The sequence below is a fragment of the Meleagris gallopavo genome, chromosome 2 (genome assembly GCF_000146605.3).
Source record: "Meleagris gallopavo isolate NT-WF06-2002-E0010 breed Aviagen turkey brand Nicholas breeding stock chromosome 2, Turkey_5.1, whole genome shotgun sequence".
NCBI classification, from domain to species: domain Eukaryota; kingdom Metazoa; phylum Chordata; class Aves; order Galliformes; family Phasianidae; genus Meleagris; species Meleagris gallopavo.
The window spans coordinates 103,046,133-103,071,914 of NC_015012.2; the positions used below are offsets into that span (position 1 = coordinate 103,046,133).

Genomic DNA, 25,782 nt, shown 5'->3' on the forward strand with positions numbered 1-25,782 from the left:
GCGCCCCGACGGTCGTCGTTCTTGAGGGGGAGTTTTGCTTCTGAGGTTCCATTAAACTCAGTGAAGAAAGCAGCTTCGGGTCCTCTACGTTGTAAAGTGCAGCAAAACGATAAATAAATAAACAAAAACCTCAGGCTTGAAACAGTTATTTATAAATATAAGGTTACGTTTTAGCTTAGAAAATAAAGCAGTAGAGCCAAATGCCAGCTTTCCTGCTTTGCTCTATACATTAACACTCCATAAATTAACCCTCTGGGACTTATGAGGATTCATCTCAGACTGAAAGTGATTTTCATTTCTCTTTTCATTCCTTTTTCTTCTTTAACAGCAGACACGGTGCAAAATGCTTGCGACTGCAAAGAGAACAGTCCAAAAATAGCGTGCAACTGGAAATCTGAAAAATTACCTAGTTCCCATAGGAATGTTCTCACAGTCACTGTACACATGTATGTCCCCTATCCACTCCCAGATGTATGTTGGTTGGTATGTTACGATTCTCAGGTGAGCAGAGCTGAGCCTTGCCTGAGAGACAGCATTGACAATAATTTCATTTGCTGCTCCTCTTTTAGCTCTAGGAGGGAAGCTTTAGCTTGGATGTCAGGGTTTTTTGCAGAGAGAGTGGTGAGGTGCTGGAACAGCTGCCCAGAGAGGCTGTGGATGCCCCGTCCATCCCTGGAGGCGTTCAAGGCCAGGTTGGATGGGGCCCTGGGCAGCCTGGTCTAGTATTAGATATGGAGGTTGGTGGCCCTGCATGTGATACGGGGGCTGGAACTTCCAACGCAAGCCATTCTCTGATTCTATGATTCTATGAAGTGCAATAGTGCAAGTATAAGTACTGAAAAGCACTAAGAATTTCTGCTCCCTCTTCTGGGTTGGTGAGAAAGTGAAATTTTCCAGTTCATCTCCCTTCTCTCTATAGGACTGTATGTGCTGGAACACTCAACACTGTATTACATCAGTCATTGGCATTGGTACAGGATCATATGCAGTGAGGAGGACAAGAGAGCCTGTTGTCCTTCTGTTACAAATAAATAAGGGTGACCAAAATGTGCACCTTCTATAGCACTAATGATATGCCCTGTGACTTCGATAGATTGAAGGTAGTGCAGGAAAGAAAACTTTTGGGGACTCGTTTCAGTGCTGGGGTGGCCATATGGTGTTCTAAATCGTGCCCGGCACCCAAGGGCTGCACTGTTCTCTCATGCTTAAGGCAGAGCTGGGCCAGCAGAGGGCTATATCAGACAGATTGCTGCAGAGCTGAATTCCTCAGTGCCGTTATACCCCTATAAAAGACTTGTTTTTTTCTCTTTCTGTATGAATGTATCAGGTGTCAGGAGGAAAGACCACGCTGAAAAATGCCTTAGAAGATATTTTTGCATTCATAGAATCATAGAATATCCCAATTTCAGAGGGACCCATAAGGATCATCGAATCCAGCTCCTGGCTCTACTGTCTGTGCCTAGAATTACACAATCAAGCATTTTTAAAAACTGTTATTTTCATCGTGTGAATTTTCTCATAAATGTACACGTAAATCTTAACCAAGTTCTACAAACAAGCCGAAAACATTACAAACACATGTAATCATTTGTATATCTGTCAAATATGGCCAGTTGTAATATTTTGATTGCAGTAGAATTGTCTCAGCCTGATCAGCCTGGATGGTATGTGGGTTGTTATTATTACATCTAGATTGGTTATTTCTATGGCCAATAGGGTATGTCTGATTTGTGTAACCACAGGATGGTTGTTGGTATTGCAGAACAGCATGAAAATGATCATGGGCTGCTTGGCCATTGGCCACTAGTCATGGCTAGTTACACAGCTGTAGTCACTGTGCTTATTAGTGGCTGTATGCCAGTAAGCATCTATTTTCTCTCTTCTATTTTCCCTCTAGATTCTTCAAAGAGTTTACTGCTGACATATATGCTGCCTCTGTTACTTCAGGGATGCAAAACCCTTAGAAGCTGTACTTAAAATAGAAAGTTGGACAGTGAAGTTATGTAAAAGAAATTGTGTTTAAAAAGCTGAAATCGTAGACATAATTTCCTATGGTCATGCTCCTTCAATGCATTTTAAAGTATATATATTCTTGCATTGAGTCAGATTTGTCCTTGAACACTGAACTGTTTCACAAAACTGCAGTCCCTACAATGTGAAATCTCCCCTGAGACAGGGGAGGTTTAGGTGAGATCTTAGGAGGAAGTTTTTCACACAAAGGGTGGTGAGGCACTGGAACAGGTTGCCCAAGGAGGCTGTGGATGCCCCATCCCTGCAGGCATTCAAGGCCAGGCTGGATGTGGCTCTGGGAGCCTGGTCTGCTGGTTGGTGACCTGCACATAGCAAGGGGTTGGAACTGGATGAGCATTGTGCTCCTTTTCAACCCAGGCCATTCTGTGATTCTATGAAGTAGAATGGATTTGTGTTCTCATAACTTACTTTGCAGCATCATTTTGGCATCTGCTTGTCACGTTAGTTTGAAACACGATTTTAATAAAAAAAGAATTATGAATACCTGTTAAAGAATGGCAGGGAAAGAAAATGAAATGGATTCAACAAAGAGACATGCTGTAGTCTCATTATTTATGTGTTCCATCAAGTCTTTCTCTGCTTCTATTGAATATTTCCTCACACAAGGAACATATACTGTAAGGGAACAGAATAATTCGAAGATACTTGCTGTTAACTTCATAAATATAACGTTTTATGAGATCTGCTTAATCCGGGCAATGGACATTACTGAATGAGCAAGAAGATCTCATCATTATTTCTTAATGGGAAAGCTCAGTGAGGCACTGCTGTGTAATTTAGACCCTTAAGCCGGATGTGGTAAAAGCCTAAGATCAGTAATTAAAATGTACATGCATTTTAACTACTTTTTGCTATTACAGTAAAGATGTTTTGGGTTTCTTCTTACTTTTGGGAAGCGATTAGTAATAAAGATAATAAAAGATGAGCAATTTTGCAGAAAATGACCAAGACCTGGATGAATATCAAGCTGTCACAAGAAGGCAGACATCAGTGTGGGATGTGTGAACAGGATCATTGTGTGCAGTGAATATATGTGAGTAACTTTGGCTGCGTGAAGCCAGAAGGGCTCACTGTATTTCCAAAATGTAGGCAAAATCGAATGTTTCTGCTCCGTAGTGAAAGGACTCAGATGGAGTTCCATGTGGCTCCAGCCTTTAGAAGAATAATGAGGATCAGTGAAAGTTTGGGGAGATTAAGACAGCAATAAAGTGAGATGGAATTGCTGCCTTTCTCTGCAGCAGTAGCTACCAGCCGTGTCTCTGCAGCAGCTTCTGCTCCACATCCCCATCCCCGTCCAGCCAAAAGGCAAAGCATATAGTCAGTAGTCAAAATCTCTGCTTTAGGACAGAAGGAATGGAGTAAGTAACCTTCCATCCACTGTCATGTGGCTTTGTGTTCAATCGCTGCCCTTGCACCACTGTGCAAGTGCTCAGAAGGAAGCTGTGGCTCCTGACCAGTCTCAGTTTGTTGTGTCCCTTCAATAACACGTAAAACTAAAACACTGGGGTATAAAAAGTGAGACAGCTTTTGATGAGAAACGTTCTGTTTTATATCTGATTTGGTTAAAACAATTATTTTTACATAATGATTTTTAATATGGCAGCATCCCTTTGGAATAATCTTTCCAAGGGTATTTGTAGACAGACTTTTTCAGAACCAACAATATATTTGCTTAAGTCAGGCATGTCACTGATCTGTGAAAGCACTTTTTCATCTCTGCTATGTTGTAGATTAATCCTGCCTTTCAGGCACCCTCTCACCAAGTTTTCTTTTATGTTGGTTACAGGTCCAAGCGTTTTGGGATAACAGTGTATCAGTGGAGATCAGCGTGGATCCATTTTGTGTCAATAACTGTGCTGCATATCTGTGCTGCTTTTGTCCCCTGTCTGCTAGGATAGCATGGTGCCTGCTGACAAGTGGGAGGGACCCTTGCCAAAGGACAGAGGTTGTCGAGTCCTAATGGTTTTAACTGGCAGGTCTGTGCAAATGTCACCTCCTGTGCAGGAAGTCTTCCTGTGCCAGTGCTGGGCTTCGGCACCGCGTGCCTCCAGACGTCTGATCACACCTGGCTGTTGATACACTTGTGGCAAATAATAGTGGAGGAAAGGTAAAGTTCAAGGATAGCATTGGCTCGCTGCAGACTTTGGAAACTAAGCTGAGAGGTACCCAAATGCCATCAGTGGGGAGCTGGCAGCCCTCTGTTAGATAACAGCACTAGCAGGGACCTGCTGAGCCTCCGCAAAGTGTGTTTGCATTTAACACAGAGATGGTGAAACTGCCTCAAGCTGGCAGAATGCTGGAACAACAGTATTCACTACTTAACATATCTAAACATATAGAATAGGTAGTGCTAATACATAAGTTCATTTCTGCTGTGTGGGACAATGGGAAATAAGTTCATAACTTCAAATGAGGTACTGAATAACTTCTAGGATTCACTTTGCCTGACTTCACATGCTTTTAAGTTAGGTCACATGAGCCTGAAGGAGTGAACTGTTTCATCTTAGCAATCTAGGACTATATGGTGGGGTTTTTTAAGATCAAATTAGTTAAACTGCTTATTAAGTGTTATTTAGGAACAGGGAGTACTGTGTTAGGATTGAGACAATTTCTGGTCTACATCTTAGAATCAGAGAATCATTACAGTTGGAAAAGACCTCTAAGATCCCCAAGTCCAACCCCAACCCACCCCACCGTGCCCACTGCCCACGACCCTCAGTGCCACATCCCCACGGTTCTGGAACTGTGACCCCACCACCTCTCTGGGCAGCTGTGCCACTGCAGCACTGCTTTTTCTGAGAATAAATGTTTCCTAATGTCCAACCTGAACCTGCCCCAACTTAAGGCCATCTCCTCTTGTCCTAAAAAATATTGGTCTGATGCTTGCAGTTTCATGTTAAGACAGGGTATACATTCATTGTCCAAGCTGGGAAAACAGATAAAAATCAGAAATAGGGAAAAGGAAGTTTGGCTTGATTTATGCTGTCTAAATGATTGAAAGTGTGCTAAAAGGAAATTTATAACTGAGATTTTTAGCATGAGTACAGATAATAATTTTCTGGAACTTTATTCAAGGACACCCAGCTCTTTAATAATAGCAGAGGAAGAAGGGGAAATAAATGGTTGAGGGTCATGCAGGGTTCACTTCATACACCAGTAAACTCTGACTTTTTAGTTGTTATGAAGAATACCAAGGAAATATTTCACCGTGCAAAGTCAGCATCACAGATTGGCCAACAGACATGCAACTGACTTTCATTTTGTCGCATGAAATTTTTATATTGTTTATTATTGTTTTCACTATACTTGTTTTCAAAATCAAAAGAGGGGAAAAAAAAAACCCCAACCACCTGTCATACAACCCTCCTGTGCTTAGCAGTTCCCTCAAGGAGGTGGCAACAGAAGGAACCAGGAAGACTAAAACAGATACCACATGTTTAACAGCAAAGTTAAGGAAAACGTAAGGTAAGTTTCAGCTATAATTTGGAGCAGATTGTACTTGAAAGTAATGATATACTAGCACCTAAAATATACCAGGTTGCATATAAATGTGCCAGATAAAGATGCAGAGGAATTTAAATGGAACTTCAAATTTTCTGGTTTGCTGTTTATTCCCCACAAGGGAAGGAGGAGCTGGTATACCATGAAGTGTTCTGAGTGCATAGTATGACACACTGAGTGCAACTGTTAAGCTTTGGCTCCTAATCAAAGTCCCAAAGTTCCTTAGCTTTCCTTTGTTTAAATTATGAAAGAGACTTCCCAAAAAGTGACTCTAGGCAGGAGTCAGCACAGGTACTCCTCATTGCTTTCCTGGAGGAGCCCGAGCTTTCTGCTGATGACAGGAGGAGCCTGAAGAGGGGTTTAGCCCCTTCACGACATAGAAGTCACCCAAACAACTCTTCCCTTTTTTCTGTTTTGGCCACCGGATATAAAATAGCCTTGCTGGAGGAAGGTGAATGCTTCCCAGTCTGTGTTTTTCTCCTTTTCACGGCCTACGGTCTGCTCAGCTGAGCACAGACTCTTTTTATCTTTCCACATGCCTTTTTCATTGTTTGTGCAAAAATCTTCTGTACAGCTTGTGCTTAATAGAACAGTCTTCTATCTCTCTACTTCACTGATTCTCCATCTGTTCTCCATCCAAACCAAAGCTGAAAATTTATCCTCTGCTTTGCATAAATCCCTTCTGCACTTCCTCCAGTGCTTTTATTATTTTCCATTTTAAATTTACAGCCTGGTGATAGACACTATATAAAATACTTCTGCACTGGATCCCTAAATCATTACCTGTAAACAAATATTTCTTCGCTTAGGAGTCATTTAGTTGTAATTGCACGCATATGATTTAAACGTTTTCAAATTGAGTTAGATGTGCATGATGTGTGTTCAGAAACTGGAAGGTATTGCTGTTTTTTAATTTTTCATTGATTGTAAAGAACACTTCTCCTAAGCCATCCTGTGCAATTCTAAATGTCCTCAAATGAGAACTGGGGTCCCCATTTGTGACTAGGCTAATTGTGCTGAGTAACAATAGTGCCTGCAGACAGACTGGTTCCTACTTTGGTCCAAGAATCATACAGCAAGGGAAAACAATGTCCCCAATTGTAACAAATAAAAAAAGTTTGTTAAACATCACAGAATTAAGTTTTTGAATGTAACAGTCAGCTATGCCCTGAAACTAATTGTTCTGTCATCTGAAAGTTTGTTGGCCTCCTTTTATCTCCAGTGAACCAAACCAAACTTTGATAGCCATTGTGGCACAGAAGCACTTTTCATTCCTGTTCTCAACATTCAGATCATTTCGTAGAAAAGTAGTACATAAACAATTAAAATGGTAGCGTGGCAGGCTGACATTGAAATGTCTAGTGATAATTATAAGTTCCGAGGCAGCTTTGATGCACACACTTCCTGATCTCAACAGTTAAGATTTCCCCCTTTGGTTGCTGTAATGGCACTAAGGCATGAAGTTGGCAAAATGTGGAACGTGAGTATTCCTCCAACAAGGAATCCTTTGGAATAATGCATGTCACGAACTCAAAGAAACTGTGGAGTACAGATGGAAGTGTATTGCTGTGTAACCAACCTGGAAGGCTCAGTCCTGTTTTTGTTCAACTTTGTATGTTCATAGTGCAGATCTGTTCCATACAACACACATTTTGTGTTTCAATAGCCTCATATAAGTGGACCAACCTGTGGAACTATCACCATTCCCTTTAGAAGGCAATACTTGTCCAAAAACATTTCCTTTAGTTCTTCCCTTAGTTTAGCCTAAATATTCCATAAAATATATCCTTCCATCATTTCTAGTTAATTATAATTTGTTTACTTGGCCACAGGCCTATGTATTTTAAACACCAGATTCTGCTGTGAGACACAAGGATGTTGTTCAAATATATTTTGCTTCTTCAAAATACGTTACATGATTTAGAAATCTTGCAGTACAAATAAACACCCAGCTACATCTCACACCTGAGCTTGTAGGCTTGTTAGAATGATGATGTCTTAGTCTCTGGGAAGATGTTTGCATGAGAAGGACATTACTTATTTCAACGAATTGAAACTGTTCTCAGAGTGAGGTTAATCTGAATAAATGCAAATGTCTGTATTCAGAGCAGTCACACCAGCTTGCTTTGCAGCCAGTAGAAAGGAACAGGCACTTAATTACTTATTTAATAGGAATGGCTCACCATGACTAGTATTAGAAACTATGATAGGACACGAATAATCTGCTATAGGAGCGTTTTCCTTTATTTGTCTGATCATACAGGTGCCTGGATGGCAAGTTCAGCTCAGACATCTGCATTTAGCCAAATGACATTTACACTCAATGTCTTTGATCTTTAATTCACCTGACAAGTTGTTTTTTTTTCCTTTCTCTTCAGTGTGCATGTATAAATCTCCATGCTGTGTGAGACAGTGACAGGACACAATGATGCAGCCATATTTGTAGCTGAACATTTTCATGTTTGCATTATGCATTTCTGAAAAATGTTGCAGGTTTCCATGGGACCCATAGGAACTTCATATAGAGCCAAAAAGTACTTTCCTTTCTCTTTTTGCAGTTTTCCTTAGTATAAATGCTTGTTAGTAGCACTTTCTCCAGCTTTTGTGTAGGCTGTACTCCCATATTGGTTAGGCTGGTTTTTACTGCCTGATTTTTAGCATACTGTTTCTCCCAGAACATCGTGACCACAATTAGAGGCTTGTCACTGCTCCAGTCCACTGGCAGTCATTAATAACAAAATGTTATTAATAACAATTAATAACACTGGTATACTCCATTCTAGGTCTGATCATTCTGAAGAAATCATGAGGGTGTAGTCAACCCTAGGACTCAGCTATTGTGTGACCGTGCCGCAGATTTTAGTCCAAATATATTGAAAGCAGTGAAGACAACTTTCTAGTCATTCAATGTCTGATACCTCGGAACATCTCTGTATTGCTTTAGCAAAAAAAAAAAAAGATCATTGGTGTTCTTTGGTGAGCACTTATGTCACTCTGCTTGGTGGCTGCATTAAACTGCCCTTTTTGTAGGAGTGACGACCGCAGACTTCTGAACTGTCAGTTCCATCCCTTATGATTATGTCCTGTCTTGCTTTGAATATTAATGGCACAAAGCCGTCCTTGTCTGCAGTGAGCACGATCCAAGAAGAGCCTACAAAAGTTAAGCAAAAAAGAAAATGAGTGTACTGCTCTGGTTATATAAATTGTACAGAGATGCTTTAAAACAGTCATCCGGCACATGAGCAGAGTGGGCTTCCTTTTGCACTAAGCCTCATTACCCTAATGGCATTAAGGCCTGGCAGTCCGTGCTAAACACACCTTTGTATAAATGCAAAGGGAGGCAAAATGAAAGCTCTTGAAAGTTTTAAGGCATTTTGTACCTTATCACAGAATCACAGAATGGCCCAGGTTGGAAGGGACCTCAAGGATCAGAAATCTCCAACCCTCTGCCACATGCAGGGCCACCAACCTCCACGTTTCATAGCAGCCCAGGCTGCCCAGGGCCCCATCCAACCTGGCCTTCAACACCTCCAGGGATGGACGGGGCATCCACAGCCTCTCTGGGCAGCTGTTCCAGCACCTCACCACTCTCATATCAAACCTTACTGAACTTAAGTGGAAAAAATCCTCATATCTTTGCCAGCTCTGATAAACAATGAGTATCTCCATTTTCTGAAACCTCAGACAGTCTTTCCATGCCAACTTTGATCCACCTCTGCTTCTCCCATTTGCTCATCTGCTGTACCCAAACAATGAATCACAGAATTGCAGGGATTTGAAGTTTTTAGCCATTTCTACACATCTCTGAAAAGAGCCTGGCCTCATCCAATTGCCTCCCACACTTCAGATATTTATGACCATTGATCAGATCCCCTCTCAATCTTCTCTTCAGACCTAGGCCTCACAGCCTTTCCTCATACAGAATATGCTCCAGGCCCTTTATCATCCTTGTCGCCTTCCACTGGATTCCTTCTAGGAGTTGGTAAAGAAAACGGTTTCTTTACCAACTCCTGTATACTGAATTTATTCTAGAGGGAAATAGGGGTTTTCTTCTCCTGCACTAAGCCAAGGTTGTGCAGTATGCTTACAAATTCACATAGCAAATGGAAAGAAGTTACAGCTCAATGATTTACAGAATTGATACTATAAAATTTTTCACTCTTTAATTATTAATCAGAACTTTTCATAGAGAAGAGATTGAACAAAATTCTAATAGTATTATTAATGTGTGGTTTTTTTCCCTGAAAAAAAGAAGAGACAAGATCACATGAAAAAGACATCAAAATCATTCAGGTTTACTTTCCATATCACAGAGAAACAGAAATTAAACTTAACCCTTTGATTTTACCTTCCTTTGAAAGTGAGTTTGAAAATGAAGCAATCTGTACTATTTTTTCTTTAATGATTCATCTGTTTCCTGTTGGAGTGGACACTGCAGCTGTTACAGAAAATTCTGTCTTTTGTTCAGTTTGACATTTTGTGGAAAGGAAAAAAATGAAAACAAACTGTAGCAGCTGGTAAGCATTGCGGGAGCCTTCGTGTCACACACTGTTCTTAGAGAGTATGATCCTGTCGTGGCTGGGTGCTGCCATTAGCTGGGATTTGAGGTAAAGAAAGCCTTGTTACAGTTGTTCAAATTTTTATTTTGGGGACATAAAACCGTTTTTAAAAAGAATGTGGAATAAGAAAATGTAGGGGATATAGGCTTAGTTTTTGTCATAACGAACCATTTTACTGGACAAAGCAAATCTCTCCTCCTTATACCATTAAGAGAGCACCTTTCCAGGCTGCACTATTCCACGCTGTCATGTCACCTGTTACATCATAAGAAGATTGTCATTCCAAACCACGAATCTTTAATCTTCTGCTGTTAATACTTTCTTATTCTGGACAGTCTTCAGATTGTGAAAACAATGGGCCTAGAAGTGGAAATTCTGCCATCCAAACTGGTAGTTACATTGGTGGTCAAATTGATAAAGCATATTCTTTTTGTTGTACTCTTAGGACTTTTTATTTTCACCTGTTGAAACATTTGAACTTCTCTGTGTAATTGCTAATCCTTGCTTTGAAGCATAACCCACACAATATATATATTGAAGGTAGGAAAATCTTATGTTGAATACATTCTCCTTTTGTTATGCAAAGTTCTTACCATGATAACCTTCAGAAAAGAGTGACTTTTAATGTAGTGTGCTAATACCAGGCCTCTGAATGGCAGGTTATATTTAGTACAGGTAATGTTATTATAGTTCCTGGACTTAACGTACACATGATGAGACCAAGTTCATTGCTCTTATAACTGTTATGATCTTAATAGCTTCACCGTGGGTATGAATTTGGTCTGCAGTTATCAGCTGCTTTATTTCAGTATATTCAAGTTTAAGTGTATATTCATAGCTAAAAAAATGCAGGACTGTCACTGCAGTATAAGCACATTCTTGATTACATCTTTTTAATTGTAAAATGTTAAAGAATGGGAGTGACATTTTTAAACACCAAATTTAATATTCAAGCCTAGTGGCAAAGGAAAGGTTTAGGAATTTAAACCTCTACTGGTCATAAGTGAATGAATAACAACCTCTGCCCAGAACCTGATAGTTCTTCAGGATTATGGTGAGTTTCAGAGTGATTCTTGATTCAGTCTTTCTTTCTGCTGTCAGCAGATTTGATTTCTGAAACGCCAAGCAGCGCGATGAAGAGGCAGAGGGGCAGAGGGACATGTTGGGGTTCTGAAGTCTAACTCAGGAAATTGTAGAGTTCTACTAACTTAATATTCAGTCGTCCCATAGAGCTGAAAATAGACATTCTCCATCCCATCACTTATCATTTTCATACTGAATAATGGGCCATGAAAACCTATTTTCATTATGGGTATTTCCTTCCAAAATCAAGAAGTGGAAATATAAGCCAAAAATTACATTCTTCTTGCCCTGCAAAAGATAGCATTCTCTACATTGCTTTATCACAGAAGCCTGCTGGGAAATAGTTCAGGCCTTTGCAGCAAGTGAAGGTTTTTTATCATAGAATCATAGAATGGCCCGGGTTGAAAAAGACCACAATGATCATCTAGTTTCAAGCCCCCTGCTATGTGCAGGGTCGCCAACCACCAGACCAGGCTGCCCTGGTCTTTTCATATCGGCCTTCACTGCATGTACAGTCAAGAGAGACTGCCTGAAAAAATACAGAAGCTGCATATCCTTATATTCTGGAGCAACTCTCAGAAAGCCAGGGAAAAACTGAAATATCCCAGTACGCCTAGGTGAAAGGCACTTCCCTGATCTGTAGTATGTGTGTAGCCTTCTTATCAATTATTACACACCAGTCATTTGGAAAATTACAGTGTGTTATTACTGTCCTTTTCATTTTGCTTTCATCAAGAGTCAAATTCAGTTTTGGTGAGACGGGCTGGACTGATTGAGCCAACGTGTCTCAGCCTGTCAGGGGCTAAGGCCAAGACATTGAGTTATTTGTGGATCTCTCCATGTGGAAACAATGCAAGTAGATCATAATTATAGCCAATACTTCGTACCTCAAGATCATGATCTATCTAGGCTGAGATGAGAAAAGCCTTTAGAATTATTATAGAGAAATGGCTAAGAAAAATAATCTGTATATTGCTGGGAAAGTAGATGCATGAACAGACAGGGACAAGGTAATTCAGTGACCAGTCTGGGGCTAGGTTTTCCCTAGGAGTGTCTGCATTTATAAGTTAATCAGTGGAGGTGGTAGGCGAGTGATGGGAAAATTAGAACGCTGAGCTTTACTGTTTGTCTTTGAGTAAAATAATCCCAAATGCTACATGATACGTGTCTGTCCCTTCTAAGAATGAATTTTCCTCTAGTCTATTCCTTATTGTCAGGTGTGGGATATGTTGTGAAGATAGAAAAGGCAGAATACCAAAAGGTCTCAAAAGGAAGAATTTCTGTTTCCATATAACGCAGTGCACTGATTATTTTCTCAGTCTTCCTCTGCAGAGGCATCCAACATAGCGCTCCGGTAATAGGTAGCTCTGCAATTACTTAGCATTTAAGTGAGTTTAGTTATCACCGTTTTCTACAGTACGGGATAATTACCACAAATGCCTCATTTACACTAAAAATCTCAGTTGAAACCAGATACTTGAAATAGAAAGAACATACCGTGTTTCATTTCAATAATGGTCAGGTCAAACAGCTGCTGGACTAAATTCAAATGGATCTTGCCATCACAGAGGAGAACATCTTTTGTTTCTTCAGTAACTGCTCCATTTGAAAAATTTTTCTTCAAACACATATATGCAAAAGAAAAGATCTTGTTAAAGGCTTAGATATTTTACCAGAGTTCTTTTAACCATTCCCCTACTCATAGTCCTTTCAGTTCTTGAATAATTTTGCTTTTTTTTTTTCTCTGTTATTGCTACAGTTCATCAATGCCACAATCTTACAGTCCCATGTGAAGAAGCGTTTCCCTCTTTGGTTTTTGCTTTTTGTGCTTACGCAGCTCAAAACTGCATAGTCTGTGATATGTAATGTATTAGGCCACGCGTACTTGTGTCCACTGGGCCCTTCTGCCGTAATGGTCAATTCAGTGAAAGGGAATATATCATAACTAGTAGAAAGTAGCTTAGATCTTACACTGCCAAAGCGAGTGCTTTCCTCACTATCAGTGCTATATGTGGGTGTTTATGATAATCATCCTTCAGCTATTCCACCCCAGTAAAATCCCCCATTTCTGGCACGGAGAGAATTTCATGGAGGCAATCTCTTTGAAAAGCTGTCACAACAATGTAGCTTGGAAACTGTATGGCTTTCTTTTTTTTTTTTTTTTAAAGAGAGAGAATACATGGATTCACTTGGATTCAACCTGGAAGTTGCTCTAACATTCACCAAAAAAAACACTTTAAATATAAAGGTGGCATAGTTGAGGTGGCATTTGTGATGTTTATCTGGTCTTGAGAATTAACAACATTATGTTCTGTCATTCAGATTACTACAAAGTGCAAGGACCACAGAATAGCTGAGTTAATATTAGTATGGGATGAATATATATTTGCATTTACAATTTCCTGCATCTTTTGAAAGTCAGTCTTAACATTAAAACTTTTCCAGTGACTTAATGCCATTATAAAAACATTTGAATCAGCCATTTGCGTCTAAATAACCTTGCTCTACTTTTGTTCTGCCGATTTCATTTGGATCCTTCCTCTCCACACTTTCTACCAATATAACAGAACTTCTTTGTCATTTTTAGGTCTCTTCAAATTATGTAATATTATATTCTATCGAACCGAAATACAATTAAAACTCAGTGGACTGGATTTTCAGCACAAGCACATGCATTGCATTCGCACTCCAAAGATGCTATTTGCCTGTACAGGTATTTCATTGGTACAAAGCTTTTCATTGCTGCATAAAGTAGATCAGTGTATCTAACAACTACTTCATTTTCCTAATCTCAGGATAAAATACCAGAGTTTATTCAGACTTGTACCTCAATTAATGAATTATAAAAAGAGGTGGGCTTCAACTGAGACAAGTACCCAAGTGATTTTTTTCATTAGATATGCATCAGCTCAAAAATAATCAGAAAATGATCTAGCTGTGCCTCTGTTGACTTGAAAGCAGTTGAATGGATGTGGATGACTTTGTTCTAGAATGATTTCTACTTAACCATGCAAGTTATTTTAATGGCCTTTAGAACTGGAAGACATTTTTGCATATACAAAACCACACGATATTTCATTTTTATGCTTACCTATGGTTTTACAGTTTTTCAAGTATAGACATCAAAGCTTACATTTCAGAGGTGCTTGTCTTTCATCACTTTTGGGCCTTCATATTGATTCTTCTGTCTTTGTCACATACAGCTGCTCATCATGTTAAACTTGTTCACATTTACATTTTATTTTTGTCTGCTGACAAATTCTCTCTGCTCAAGATTTTTTCTTTTTCCCTCTTCTGTTTGTTAGTTTCTTTTGTTTAATGTTTGGTTTAAGTGATGATAACATTTCTCTTTGAGGAATATGTTCACACACGTGTGTTTCCTTGAGAGCTATGTAACTGCTTTTATTCTCTTTTTATAGAAGATCAAACCATTACACCAGAAGATTAAGAGATTTACTCAAGGTCATGCAGGTAATTTGTGACAAAGTTAGAAGCACAAATGAAATCTCACTTTAGTACTTGCCATTTTTATGCCTTAACCCAACAACAATTTTCTGGTCAAATCTAAATTTAATCATCCACTTCCTAAAATATGTATCTGTTTTGCAGCGCTGCTATTAATCTCCAGCAGAAGCAGAAGAGGACTTGAAAATTTCATATTAAAAGCCCTTACTGTTGGTTTATTCATTCTAAACCAAAGTTTATTGGTGTACTTAGCACACATTAACCACAGAATAAACAAATATATTTCCACATACTCGAGCGGATACTTTCAGATAAAGTTTCTGTAGCCAAATTCCTGTAGTCTCTCAGGTCCAACCCTCCCTCAACAAAAATCCAAGAGAAACAAACCATCAATTCAACAACTGCTTTCCTTCATCTGTGTCAGCCTGCCCCTCGATCATTTTTAATAGCCTACAAAGGATCTTCTGGGCTGCAGCCAGCCGGTCACAGTGTTGCCAATCTGTCTTTCAAAATTCTTGTTTTGGAATACAAATATATATGGGAAGAAAATAATTTACTAAGGCAAAAAAAAAAAAAAAAAAAGGTTCCTGGATTAGGTGCTGTACACTATATGACTGCATAATAAATAACTTTTTAAAGCTTTTTTTGCATCCCGCTGAGCAGCCTGCTAATTCTGCCTCCAGGGCCTTCTCTCTACGTATCTTTTATTTTCTAATTCACAGCCTACAATTACCTGGATGCAAAGATCATCTTTGTGAACTTAAATACAATGACTGATGAAACTGTGATTCCTTCATGATACACTACCAACCAAAAATGTTTTGTACTAGCATTGGGTTAGTAATTGCATGCAGTTTGAATGTGGTTTTCTTGCATGTGGATGTCTAGAAATGTGAACTCCAGATGAAGCCTCACATTGCATTTCTTTCTGTATGTACCTTCCCAATGTATCAAAAACCTGCCTTTATTCTTTTCATAAACTTGTCATCTTCCAGATTGATACTTGCCTTGCATTCACTTAACACATGCAAGCCTTTCTCTTTCTCGGCTGTTTCCAGACAGTGAGTATCCAGTTTACAGCATCAATTTTTGCTCTTAATACTGGTATTTCCACTATGCACTTCAAACTAGTTCATTTCGATCCATTTTTATTATTCTAGATGTTAAGGACATCAAATTACAGGTGTGATATCTCGATCCTGTACTGAAAATACTACCAACTTTAGGCCATAAAGAGATTTTAATAGCTTATCTCAACAGTGGTTGGTGACCCTGCACATAGTAGGGGGTTGAAACTAGATGATCGTTGTGGTCCTTTTCAACCCAGGTTATTCTGTGATTCTATGATTCTATGAAAATTTTAGATTAGCCTGAAGATCGATCATAGGCAAATCCACAAGTAAATTTATTCCATTTTCTTTTACATTACTACAATCATTTCCTATACTCTTTCCAGACAATTTTTAACCATAGAATCACAGAATCACAGAGGTTGGAAGAGACCTCGAGAGATCAGAGTCCAAACCCCCTGCTAATGCTGGTAACCATCTTATACTTCTTCTATTAATCCCAATTATCTGCTGTCAGACCAATAATTTTCCCTATGGCACAATTTTGAGTGCTGTGTTGAACCACAGATATTTTAAATATTCTTCATATCTTTTGTGTTAATAATCTGTTCTTTTATAAAGGAAAAGTATCAGGTTAGCCAATCCTATCTATGCACAGTTAGATGAAGAAGGGCTGTAGTTGCCTAGAAATCTGTTTTCTTTTTCTTACACCCTCAACTTCAGCTCTTTGGTTTGCGTTTCATTGAAATTTCAGTTGTGATGCCTTAGTAGCTATTAGTCAGCTTGCTCTTGCTTTGCCCCCGCACTCATTGTGTGGGATGCAAGACAACTGTCAAATCATATAGACATGAGGGATCCGACCAAGAAGACAATGAAAGATAATTGTATGGCTGAGGAGGAGCACTGAAGAGGAATAAGAATTGTGAATTCTGATATTCAAGGCACTGCCTGTCTGGAAGCTTTGTGCAGCATTGCTACAAATACCAGCCCAGACAGCTTGGACTGCTTCCCTTTCCTGCATAAATTCCACTTTTGGCGGATCCTGATTTTAGTTTGGTGGAGTTCTCAGTATCCCCACAAGGCCTTAAGTGAGACATTCCAACTGCAACCCTAATTAACCTGTGAGAGAAGTATAAGCCTGTCAAATGTTTAAGTTAGAAGAGATTTGAGGTGCTCAGGGGTGCTTAAGTCCCAGTGCAGTTTGCATTTATAGCACACAGAAGGACTTCAGCTCTTCCAATGATACAGCACTAGGACTTCTCTGCTCTTGGCTCCCTGTTGATAGTTCTACAATTAATGTTTTGGGTGCCTTGTTATCTAAGATACACCTTATTCTCTTGTGCATGTGCTTCCATGATCTTCGAGAGCTGTTTTTAAAAAAAAAAAAAGAAAAAACTTGAATCTTAACTTTCTTTCAGTAAGAAACTTGGCTACAGTTTTGACATTATATCTTCCTTTCTCTTTTGCGTCTGTGTATCTGACAACCAAATGATCTGGCCTAATAAAAGGTGTCACATCTCCTGTGCAGACCCTGCTTGTCTGCTACTGATCACTTCCACAGCAGTATCTTCAGAATTCTTCAACCTTTGCTCAAAAATGTTGTCCATGCATTAATCACACCTCGTCTTGACTACTGCAGGTCTTTTATGGTCATCCTAAGTCTCTCCCTTCTAAACTTCGAGATGACTAGTTCTTACTCTGGGGAGCAGTCAGAACACCTTCCTCTTCCATCATTTTCATGACTTTCTTTCTATTGCTCAACTCAAGCCAAAATTGCCCTTTGTTTTTTCTTGAGGTTCATGCTCTTCTTACGACTGATCACTGAAGTTTCTCCTTATGTCTTTGCTCACTTTCCTGACACCATTGTGCAGTCCTCCTCATTTATCTCTACTCCATATATTTGTATTAAAATATACATATATATAGAGTGTGATGTGTTTGGACCCCTTCTATTGATCTCCCAGCTCTGCATAAAAACTTTTATTTCACAGCTGACCTTGTCGATAAAATTTCCTTTAGTAAATTATAGAAAGATATTAGAAAAGGACAAATTGATTTGTATACAATTGTTGGCCAAGGTTAAGAAAGGGAAATCCTGGTGATTAATTGCTGAAAAGAAGTTTATTTCCAGTTTAATCATGAAATATATGCTTTCAGCAATACAGATTTTTGACATAATGCTGCTTGTGAGCAAAATGTAGGAGTTTTACGACACTCCTCAGATGAAAAAGAATCTTACTGCTTCTGGAGAGGTTTGCCTACATGCCATTATTTTCAAATCCAGATTGGCTTTATTTCCACTGTAATTAGCTTTTGAATGAGGCTAGTTTAAATATTCTGCAGCTGTTTCTTTTCTGGGAGATGGATGAGAAAATGGATAAGAAAAGTATCTTTTTTTGCAAAATGAAACAGAAATAAATTCCCTCACTTCTTTTTTTCTTGTTAAATAATATCTTCTTATTGCATCTGTCTGTCTGCCCTCCCACGCTAGCCTGAATCACAAGTCTGTATGTGATGAAAGAGCAATAATATTTGCTTTTCAGGGTTGAATGATCAAATCACCTCTGGTGGCTGAATGCTATTACACAAGTGATAGTGCAGTGACATTTCTGAAATGTGAGTGATCATGTTTTTCTTTTGTGGCCATGGGCTACAAAGCATATAAATTCTGGTAGTACTGCACGGACATGACTTCAGAGAAATTATGGGCAGGCTGGCACTAACAGGATAAACAAAGGTTTCGAAGGCTATTTAGTAAGCAGATATTATGAATTATTAAGTAACATATATTCTGGTTTATGTTAGGGTTTTCTAAGCAGAACTGGAATCTTTCTGTACATCAATACTGCTTCTGCACAGCAGTGTTCATAAATGACTGTTAATTATAGCTGGTTTTTTGTTTTTTTTTTTCCATAATGTTTTAAATTTTTACATTTGTAATGTGTAAATGTGGTTATGTAGTAGTGATCATTATACTTAATAGAACAAAGGATTTCTCAATCAAGATTGGGCTTCTGCTGTGCTGGGGATTATGCAGACACTTAAGAAGACGCAGACTTGGCACAAAAAATTGACAGATAATGGCCATATTATAGACTGGACTGCAATGTTCCTGAAGTTTAGAATGTTTTCCACTGGCTGATATTTATATCATAAGGCAATAAAGCTATTTCCTGACTCTCTGCACTGTGAACAGTGCCTGGCTGGAACCCACAGCCCAGCTGCTCTCTGAGCTCCCAGAGTGCTAATCAACTCCTGGAGGAGAATCAAGGTTCAGATGTCTCAATCCAAACTAATCAAAACAACTATTTTCTGAAAAAATTATTAGCTGCCTATGAAGCAAAATATTTCCTTCTCTGTCTGGAGACCTTTTTGCCATCAGTCTATTTTTCATTATCTTTTGGCATCATTTTATGATCCTGTTAGATTTCAGAAGAGGAGCAGAGCTATGCAAAGCATTAAAAGTGAGGCTCAAACAGAAAAGCTGTGTGTTTTGGAAAGCCATGAAGTGGCACTTTTTCTGAGTCATTATAATGTAGTACTAGAGGGGCTTTCTTCTGGCTCAATGCAAAATTAACCTGCTTAGAGAAATAAGAGACTGCTTTTCTAAATGTAGTTAGTCTGGCAGTATCTTAGGCCCGCTGGTTTTATTATCTTTGTTTTATTCCCAAAGAGATAAACTGGAAAATTATTTCTTACTGCATGTGTAAGTCAACACGTGCACAATGAATTCAGATCTTAGATTAATGTTAGGTGTCACAACCAGAATTTTTCTTTGGAAAGGTTAATCCTATCGAATCCAAGAGATAGAGCTGCTTGTAAAATAAAAAAATTGATTTATATTAAGAAAACAGTATTAATTTGAACATGCTGGAGAACAGAAGAGCATGCTTCTTGGCAAACAAAATCCTAAATTATTTTCAAAAGGCATCTTGCTTTTTTCACCAGAATTCATATAATATATCAGAGTTATGATACTAATTCAGATCAAAAGCTTTGCTTTTATCCAGTCTACTTAGCATACTAGAATCTGCTAAAATGCCAAGTGAACAATTGCTAAGAACTAAAGAATATTTTTGAATGGAGTAATGGTTCCCTTAATGAGTGTTTAAGGAGGGATATTTAGATGTCTGTATTATCCTTCCACGTGAAAGGAGGCTGTATAGCTGTGAGTCAAATCTGTTCAAGAAACAGGTACTTTGGCATCATCACTATGAAATAAATGTATTACTTGGCATAATTCTGCTCATCTTGTAACAGATAAGAATCCATTTGAAATTGGCATCAACATCCTGAAAGGAATCCCAGTTTTAGCAGCAACACGACTAGTATTAGCACAACCTGAACTATTATAATATCGGTATTACTGCTAATAATGCTAAGAATTATAGCAAGAAATTGTTGCACAATCTACGTTCCCAAGTTGAAATTCTTATTGAAGCCAGTAGGAATTTTGCCAAAACAAGGGTAGGGTAGGAATATGGTTTGACATTCATATCTTTACTTAATGAAATGATAATTACATACTGGCAGATTTTTTCTGAAAATTTGAAGTGATAAAACTTGCAAATTGATTATGTCCAGCTGTGTAAAGATTAGCAGTAAGACAAGTAGAAATAAGCCAACTCTGTATCATCTGTGTCTGAATTGTCCATAAATTGAGATTCACTACTTTGTTTCAGCCTTCATTAGAGTCTAGTTACCTTCAAATTTTGGATTTGAGCTTAGGTTTGAATTGATCAGGTTTCTAGTAGGGATGTCTAATTATGGCTACTTGTAGGCTCATCTCTACACTAAGCTAGCACATGAATATTTTCTGTACATCATTAACTGCACAACTGTTCTCTTATTTGATAGCTGCACCCAAAATCAGCTGCTATGCAAGACTGTTTTGCTAAGAAGTTGTACAAAGAAAACACAGACCTCCTGTGTGAAATATCCTCTCAGTCACTCACAACATCCTTAGCTATTGTTTCAATAATAAATTATAATACCATTTAAAACTAAGCTTGATGCCAAACTCTTGTCAACATTTCTCATGAGTTGACAAGAATCAAACTGTATCCTCTTGTTTTTAAGTGATACAAATAAAAGATAGTTTAAAACACCAGTGCCCCATCACAGTGTTTTTAAACTGATGAAAAATTTACCTGGTAAGTGATATGAATGACCGGTGGTTCTTGTGAACTTGGGTAGGCTAAAGATACCCTTCTCCCGTTTTTAGCAAAGTCTGTTATTTCAGAAAGACTCAGTTGTAAGTCATTGAAACTGCCACAAAGTCTCTCTAAATTTCTAGAAATGTGACTCATGCCTCTTTCACTTGGTAAATTGTTGTTTTTAGGAGAACTTGATGTTTCTTCAATTACATTGAACTGCACTTTAGGGGAAGCTGGTCTGCTGGAAAGCCTGGTAGCTGTTCCAAAACCAAGAAGAGCCATTGAACGATTGATAGGTTCGGTATCCAAAGTTTCCAAGGCAACAGAGGGGTCACCTGGGAGCTTTTTCTCATCCAAGTCACTAACACTTGATGAAGAGCTCTGCTCATAACTAGGGCTTTTCACTTCTTCGATGAGTCTTCTCCTGCCGCTCGGAGATTGAATAACTGTACTTCTTGGTATTAACAGGTCTCTGCTTTGATGTTGGTCTTCTGTGGCAAGGTTTTCAAAGAACTTTCTTTTTCCAGGTATGTTCACAGACGATACAAAGTTATAAAGCATATGCTGCTTCGTGTCTGGCAGCGTTGAAGCATCTTCTTCCAGCATCAGTTCTTTGATCATCAAGCGCATTACATACCTGTCCGAATTTGAAGATGGAATAAGACTTGGCTCAGGGAATTTCTGCTTCCCAATTAATATCAGTAGGAGTTTATCTGTCAAAAAGCATAAGCCTTTTGGTCTTTCATTTTTTTCCAGCTGGATTTGTTGAATATGGGGCATGCAGGAAGAGGTTACTGAATACACCAAAACAATGTTAGAAGTATTAGAGGCTACTGCCACGATCTGAGCTCTGAGGTCAAAAGCCATTATATCAGGAACCAGAATACCTGGGATGTTGACTTTCCTGGTGGTGGTTACCTTCCTTTCAAAAGTCACCAAGATCAGGTAAGAAGAATCTTGACCATTTATTGCTGCAGAATCTTTGCGTTTCAGAGTAATGAGAGGACTGGGATCAGACCGACGGTGATTTGCAAGGATGTGGGTTAAATCCAAAGGACCTGATGAAGAAGAAGCTACTGAATCAACAGTGCCTGATCTATCGGAGTCTGTGGACTTTCTTCGCAGGTCCATGGAGTACTCTTCATCACCAAGTGCTGTAGTAGACTGCGAGGTTAAAGAACTAGTTTCAGCACCAGATGGCATATCAAAATGTAATGCCTGCGTTCAAACCACAGATATTATCTAAAGGAAGCTCAGTAGCTACAGCAATTTGGAAATCCAGCGTGGCTTCTATAGCACAGATATAGCCTCCCACATCAAAGATTGGGCAAAAGGAGCAGGCATTTAGAGTTTTTTGAGCATCATCCCATATATAGGAATGCAGGGTGCTGCCTATAGCAACTACTAAGCGATTACCATCCTTAGTCCAGCAAGCACAATGAATAAGCCCACTGCTTTTGATATCTGCCTTAACTCTGGTATTGTCCGTTCGAACAGTGTGCAAGACTGAAGCATCTCTTTTTGTAAGGACAGCCAAGACCTCCTTTTTTGGATGCCACACACAGCCCTGGGAAAGCAATGGGAACGGCTCACCAATTTCACAAGTCTGAGAAATCAAGGGTTTGTTTTTCTCCGCAGTGCTGTGGCCCAGCCGCCAAACGCTAACATGCTTTTTATGCTGAACAGCAAGCAGAGCTGGGGTCTCTGTAGAGCAACATGGGCCCCAGTAAAGCCCATGCACGTGTTCAAATTGACCAACAACACTTGAGTCTCCAAACTTCAGCTCTCCATTATGGTAGTATAAAGCAGTCAGTATCACTTGCTTCCCATCTGTCCAGGCAATTCCGTGCACAGGATGGATGGCTTGGTATAAAGCATTGAGGCCGGTTCTCAACAGTTTCGCCTTTCCCAGCTCCATATTTTTAGGCTCTCTGTCTACTGGTGATTGTTCCAAAGACGAGAATCCATGGAATTCATTTGCAGATCATGATGAGGAAAAAAATGTCTTTTATTTCCTTCCCTTCCTTTGCAGAATGAAGCTGTTTTGTTTTTTCCTTTTCTGCTAGTTGTTGAGGAGCCTGCCTTGTGAACTCCTTCCCAGTAAGCCTGCAGCTGCTCTTCTAAGTATAAATCCATGTCAAAGCTGCTTTTGCTATGTCTTTTCCTGGGAGGAGTTATCATCTTCATGTGATGCCTAACAAGGTTTAACCAATTACTGGACGTTTTTGTAGGAGTCTATTTTTAACTCTTTACGGCTGGGTGTATATTTAAAAATAGCATTCTAATACCTTGACCTTCACTGAATGAAGGTCTTTGGTGAACAGTGGAGAGAGATCATACACTGTTAAACCTAAGCATTAAGCTACAGCCTGAAATAATGATCTAACACTTCTTTCAACCAGCCTTTGAAGGGTAAAAGAAGATTTAAATATATCCAAGAGCTGCACAAAGCAGATTGCAATTTCCAGTGGACAGTACATTTCAGATATCTAAGACCTCAGTGACTATGAAATGAAGGTAGAAAAGAGAAATTACATTCTGCTCTGCTATTATAGGAATTATAGGAAGATGAAGAAAGGTGAAATAAAAAAAAAAAGACAAATGTTCTCAAAGAAGATATCTGATTAATGTTCATTTTACTGGATCATATTTTGCAGCTGCAAAGAAACACTGATTTTGACTAACGTGAATAAATTATACCTGGGCAAAGAAGGTTTTCAGCTGACGATGTAACAACTACAGCCAAAGGTTTAGGACAACTATATGCATTCTGTATCTTTGGCTGAACTCTAGAACCGCTGAATCATTAAGGTTGGAAAAGACCTTTCAGATCATCTAATCCAACCATCCACCTACCACCAGTATTGCCCACAAATACTTCATATATTTTGTAATACTTTTTATATATATTTTATGTATCTTTATATACTACCTGTCAAAAGGAGATTTCTTGTTGGATCGCTGCTGGAAAATTTGTTTTACTGTCCTTTTTCAAGGTGTTTTTACTGAAGATGGTGAGTACTACTAGGGAACTCCCAAATTTATGTACAGTAATCATGCTGTATTCTCATTCACAGCCATTTCATTTTGTAGATGATTTCATGAACATTTCATTCAAAATCAGAATATTTTATCTTCCTCGAGGACAAGCCAGCAGTGATGACTGGAATAGGTAAAAATTATCCTGTTTCCTACCATAGAACATCTTTATATCCTGAACTAGAACTTTTCTGGAAAGTCTGAAGTCAATTAGTAAAAGGGCTTAGGAGATACGGAGTTACACTGTTCATTTACAGCAAAGGAGATTCAGAGATCTGAGCCTACAGACAACCTTTGTAACACAAATACAGTGAATTCAAGATACGGCCAACAGGAGCCAGGCTATGGGGACACAGAACCTTTGAAGAGTTTGCTCTGGCCTTTTGGTAAATTTCTAAGGCTTTGTGTTCCTTGAAAGCTGCAGGGTTTGGACACACCACGAGGCTTACTCTCTAGCAATTGAGTTTGAACATCGGGCTCCACTGGCATAGCATTTGAGGGTTCCAAGGAAAATTTCCTCCCCTGGTTCATTCTGTGGGTTTTTGAGTGGGAGAGAATAATGTGCAAAGAGAATCATTGAGTACCTCCACAAACACAACACACAGGGAAAGTAATTTGAGATATGATGACATTTCAGAGTTCATCTTTAAATAATTTTCTAAGTAACAGAAGACTTGTAAAATATACAAAGGTAAAAAACTGGAGTTATACCATAGGGACAGAACTGAAATAGTGTACTCTGGATCAAATCAAGTTCCAGATGCAGACAGAAGGCGAACGAAAGAGACAAAGAGATTTTGTTTGATACAGTCTCATTTCAGATACAACCAGGGAGGGAAACGTTCCTTTCATTCCATTCATCTATTTTTCTGGAAATGGGTAAAACATTTTAATAATATTCCTGTGTCACCTTGGCATGCATAGATCTATATAATGCATGAAATAAAGGCTGCTAATTGAAAGCTGCCCTGACAATACTTTAGTTTTCCTTTGAGACTCAAGAAAGCAACAAGAAGAGTAATCTATTGGTAATCTGAGTCGTTCATTGAGCAGTCACAGTCTCTGTGCTGATACTGAGCTAGATTCTGATCCTATTCACGTAACTGTGCCTCTGATTAGCTTTGCTTTAACTAAGGTGTTCCAGCTGGTGGCACCTTTGCTGGCTGTGCCTACGTCAGTGGCTGTTAGAAGTACCACACAAAGTCTAAGACTGAACGCAGTCCACTGATGGTGAGTTCATTAACAGTTATGTTAATAGCACAGAGCTGTTGAAGAGTGGGGTTAAGTTCCCAGGGTTCACAATGAGTGCTGGAAAACCAAAATCAGCCCTTATAGTTGCAAAGGTTGTGATACTCCTTCTGTAATTGTGATTTTGTAGTGCTGTTTTCTCACAGTGCTGTACCCATTATTCACCTCTCCCTCCTGGGAAACTGTGAATACTTTTTGCATCAATATGAATCAGAGCTAATGAGATGCAGGCTCTTAAATATACTTCCTTGCCTATTTCCAGTCTAGGGGAAGATAGGTATCTAAGTATCTCTGTGGATCAGAGTTCAGTGCCTTGCTGGAAAAGCTGAGACTTCAGACTTCATTTTCTCCTTTATTCATGGTAAAACATCTCCTTCTGGGCTAAATCTTGCTTCGAGTTAATTAAATTGATATTAATATTCCCAGTGACTTCAAAGGAAGACAGATCCAGCTCAATATGTAATGAAAACATAACAGTAATAATTTTTCTAATAGTAATTTAACTCAAATGTATAAAATATCTAATGCTTTGTGATATTTCTACTTCAAAAACATTTCTATTTAAAGCTACCCACCATGATTTCACCAATTTAAGTTGATGTGTCATTGAGTTCAATACTTTAAAGAAGC

At 38.9% G+C, this 25,782-nt stretch overlaps 1 protein-coding gene across 1 annotated transcript; it reads right to left on the minus strand.

Moving 5' to 3' along the window:
* Positions 1–4,886: 4,886 nt before the first annotated feature.
* On the minus strand, positions 4,887–25,577 carry LOC100545471 (WD repeat and coiled-coil-containing protein-like). The gene is given in 4 exon segments (XM_031552263.1): positions 4,887–8,683; positions 12,672–12,792; positions 20,845–22,074; positions 22,076–25,577. Coding segments are annotated over 4 exon segments (2,226 nt in total). The 5' UTR covers positions 22,784–25,577; the 3' UTR covers positions 4,887–8,516.
* Between the last annotated feature and the right edge of the window lie 205 nt (positions 25,578–25,782).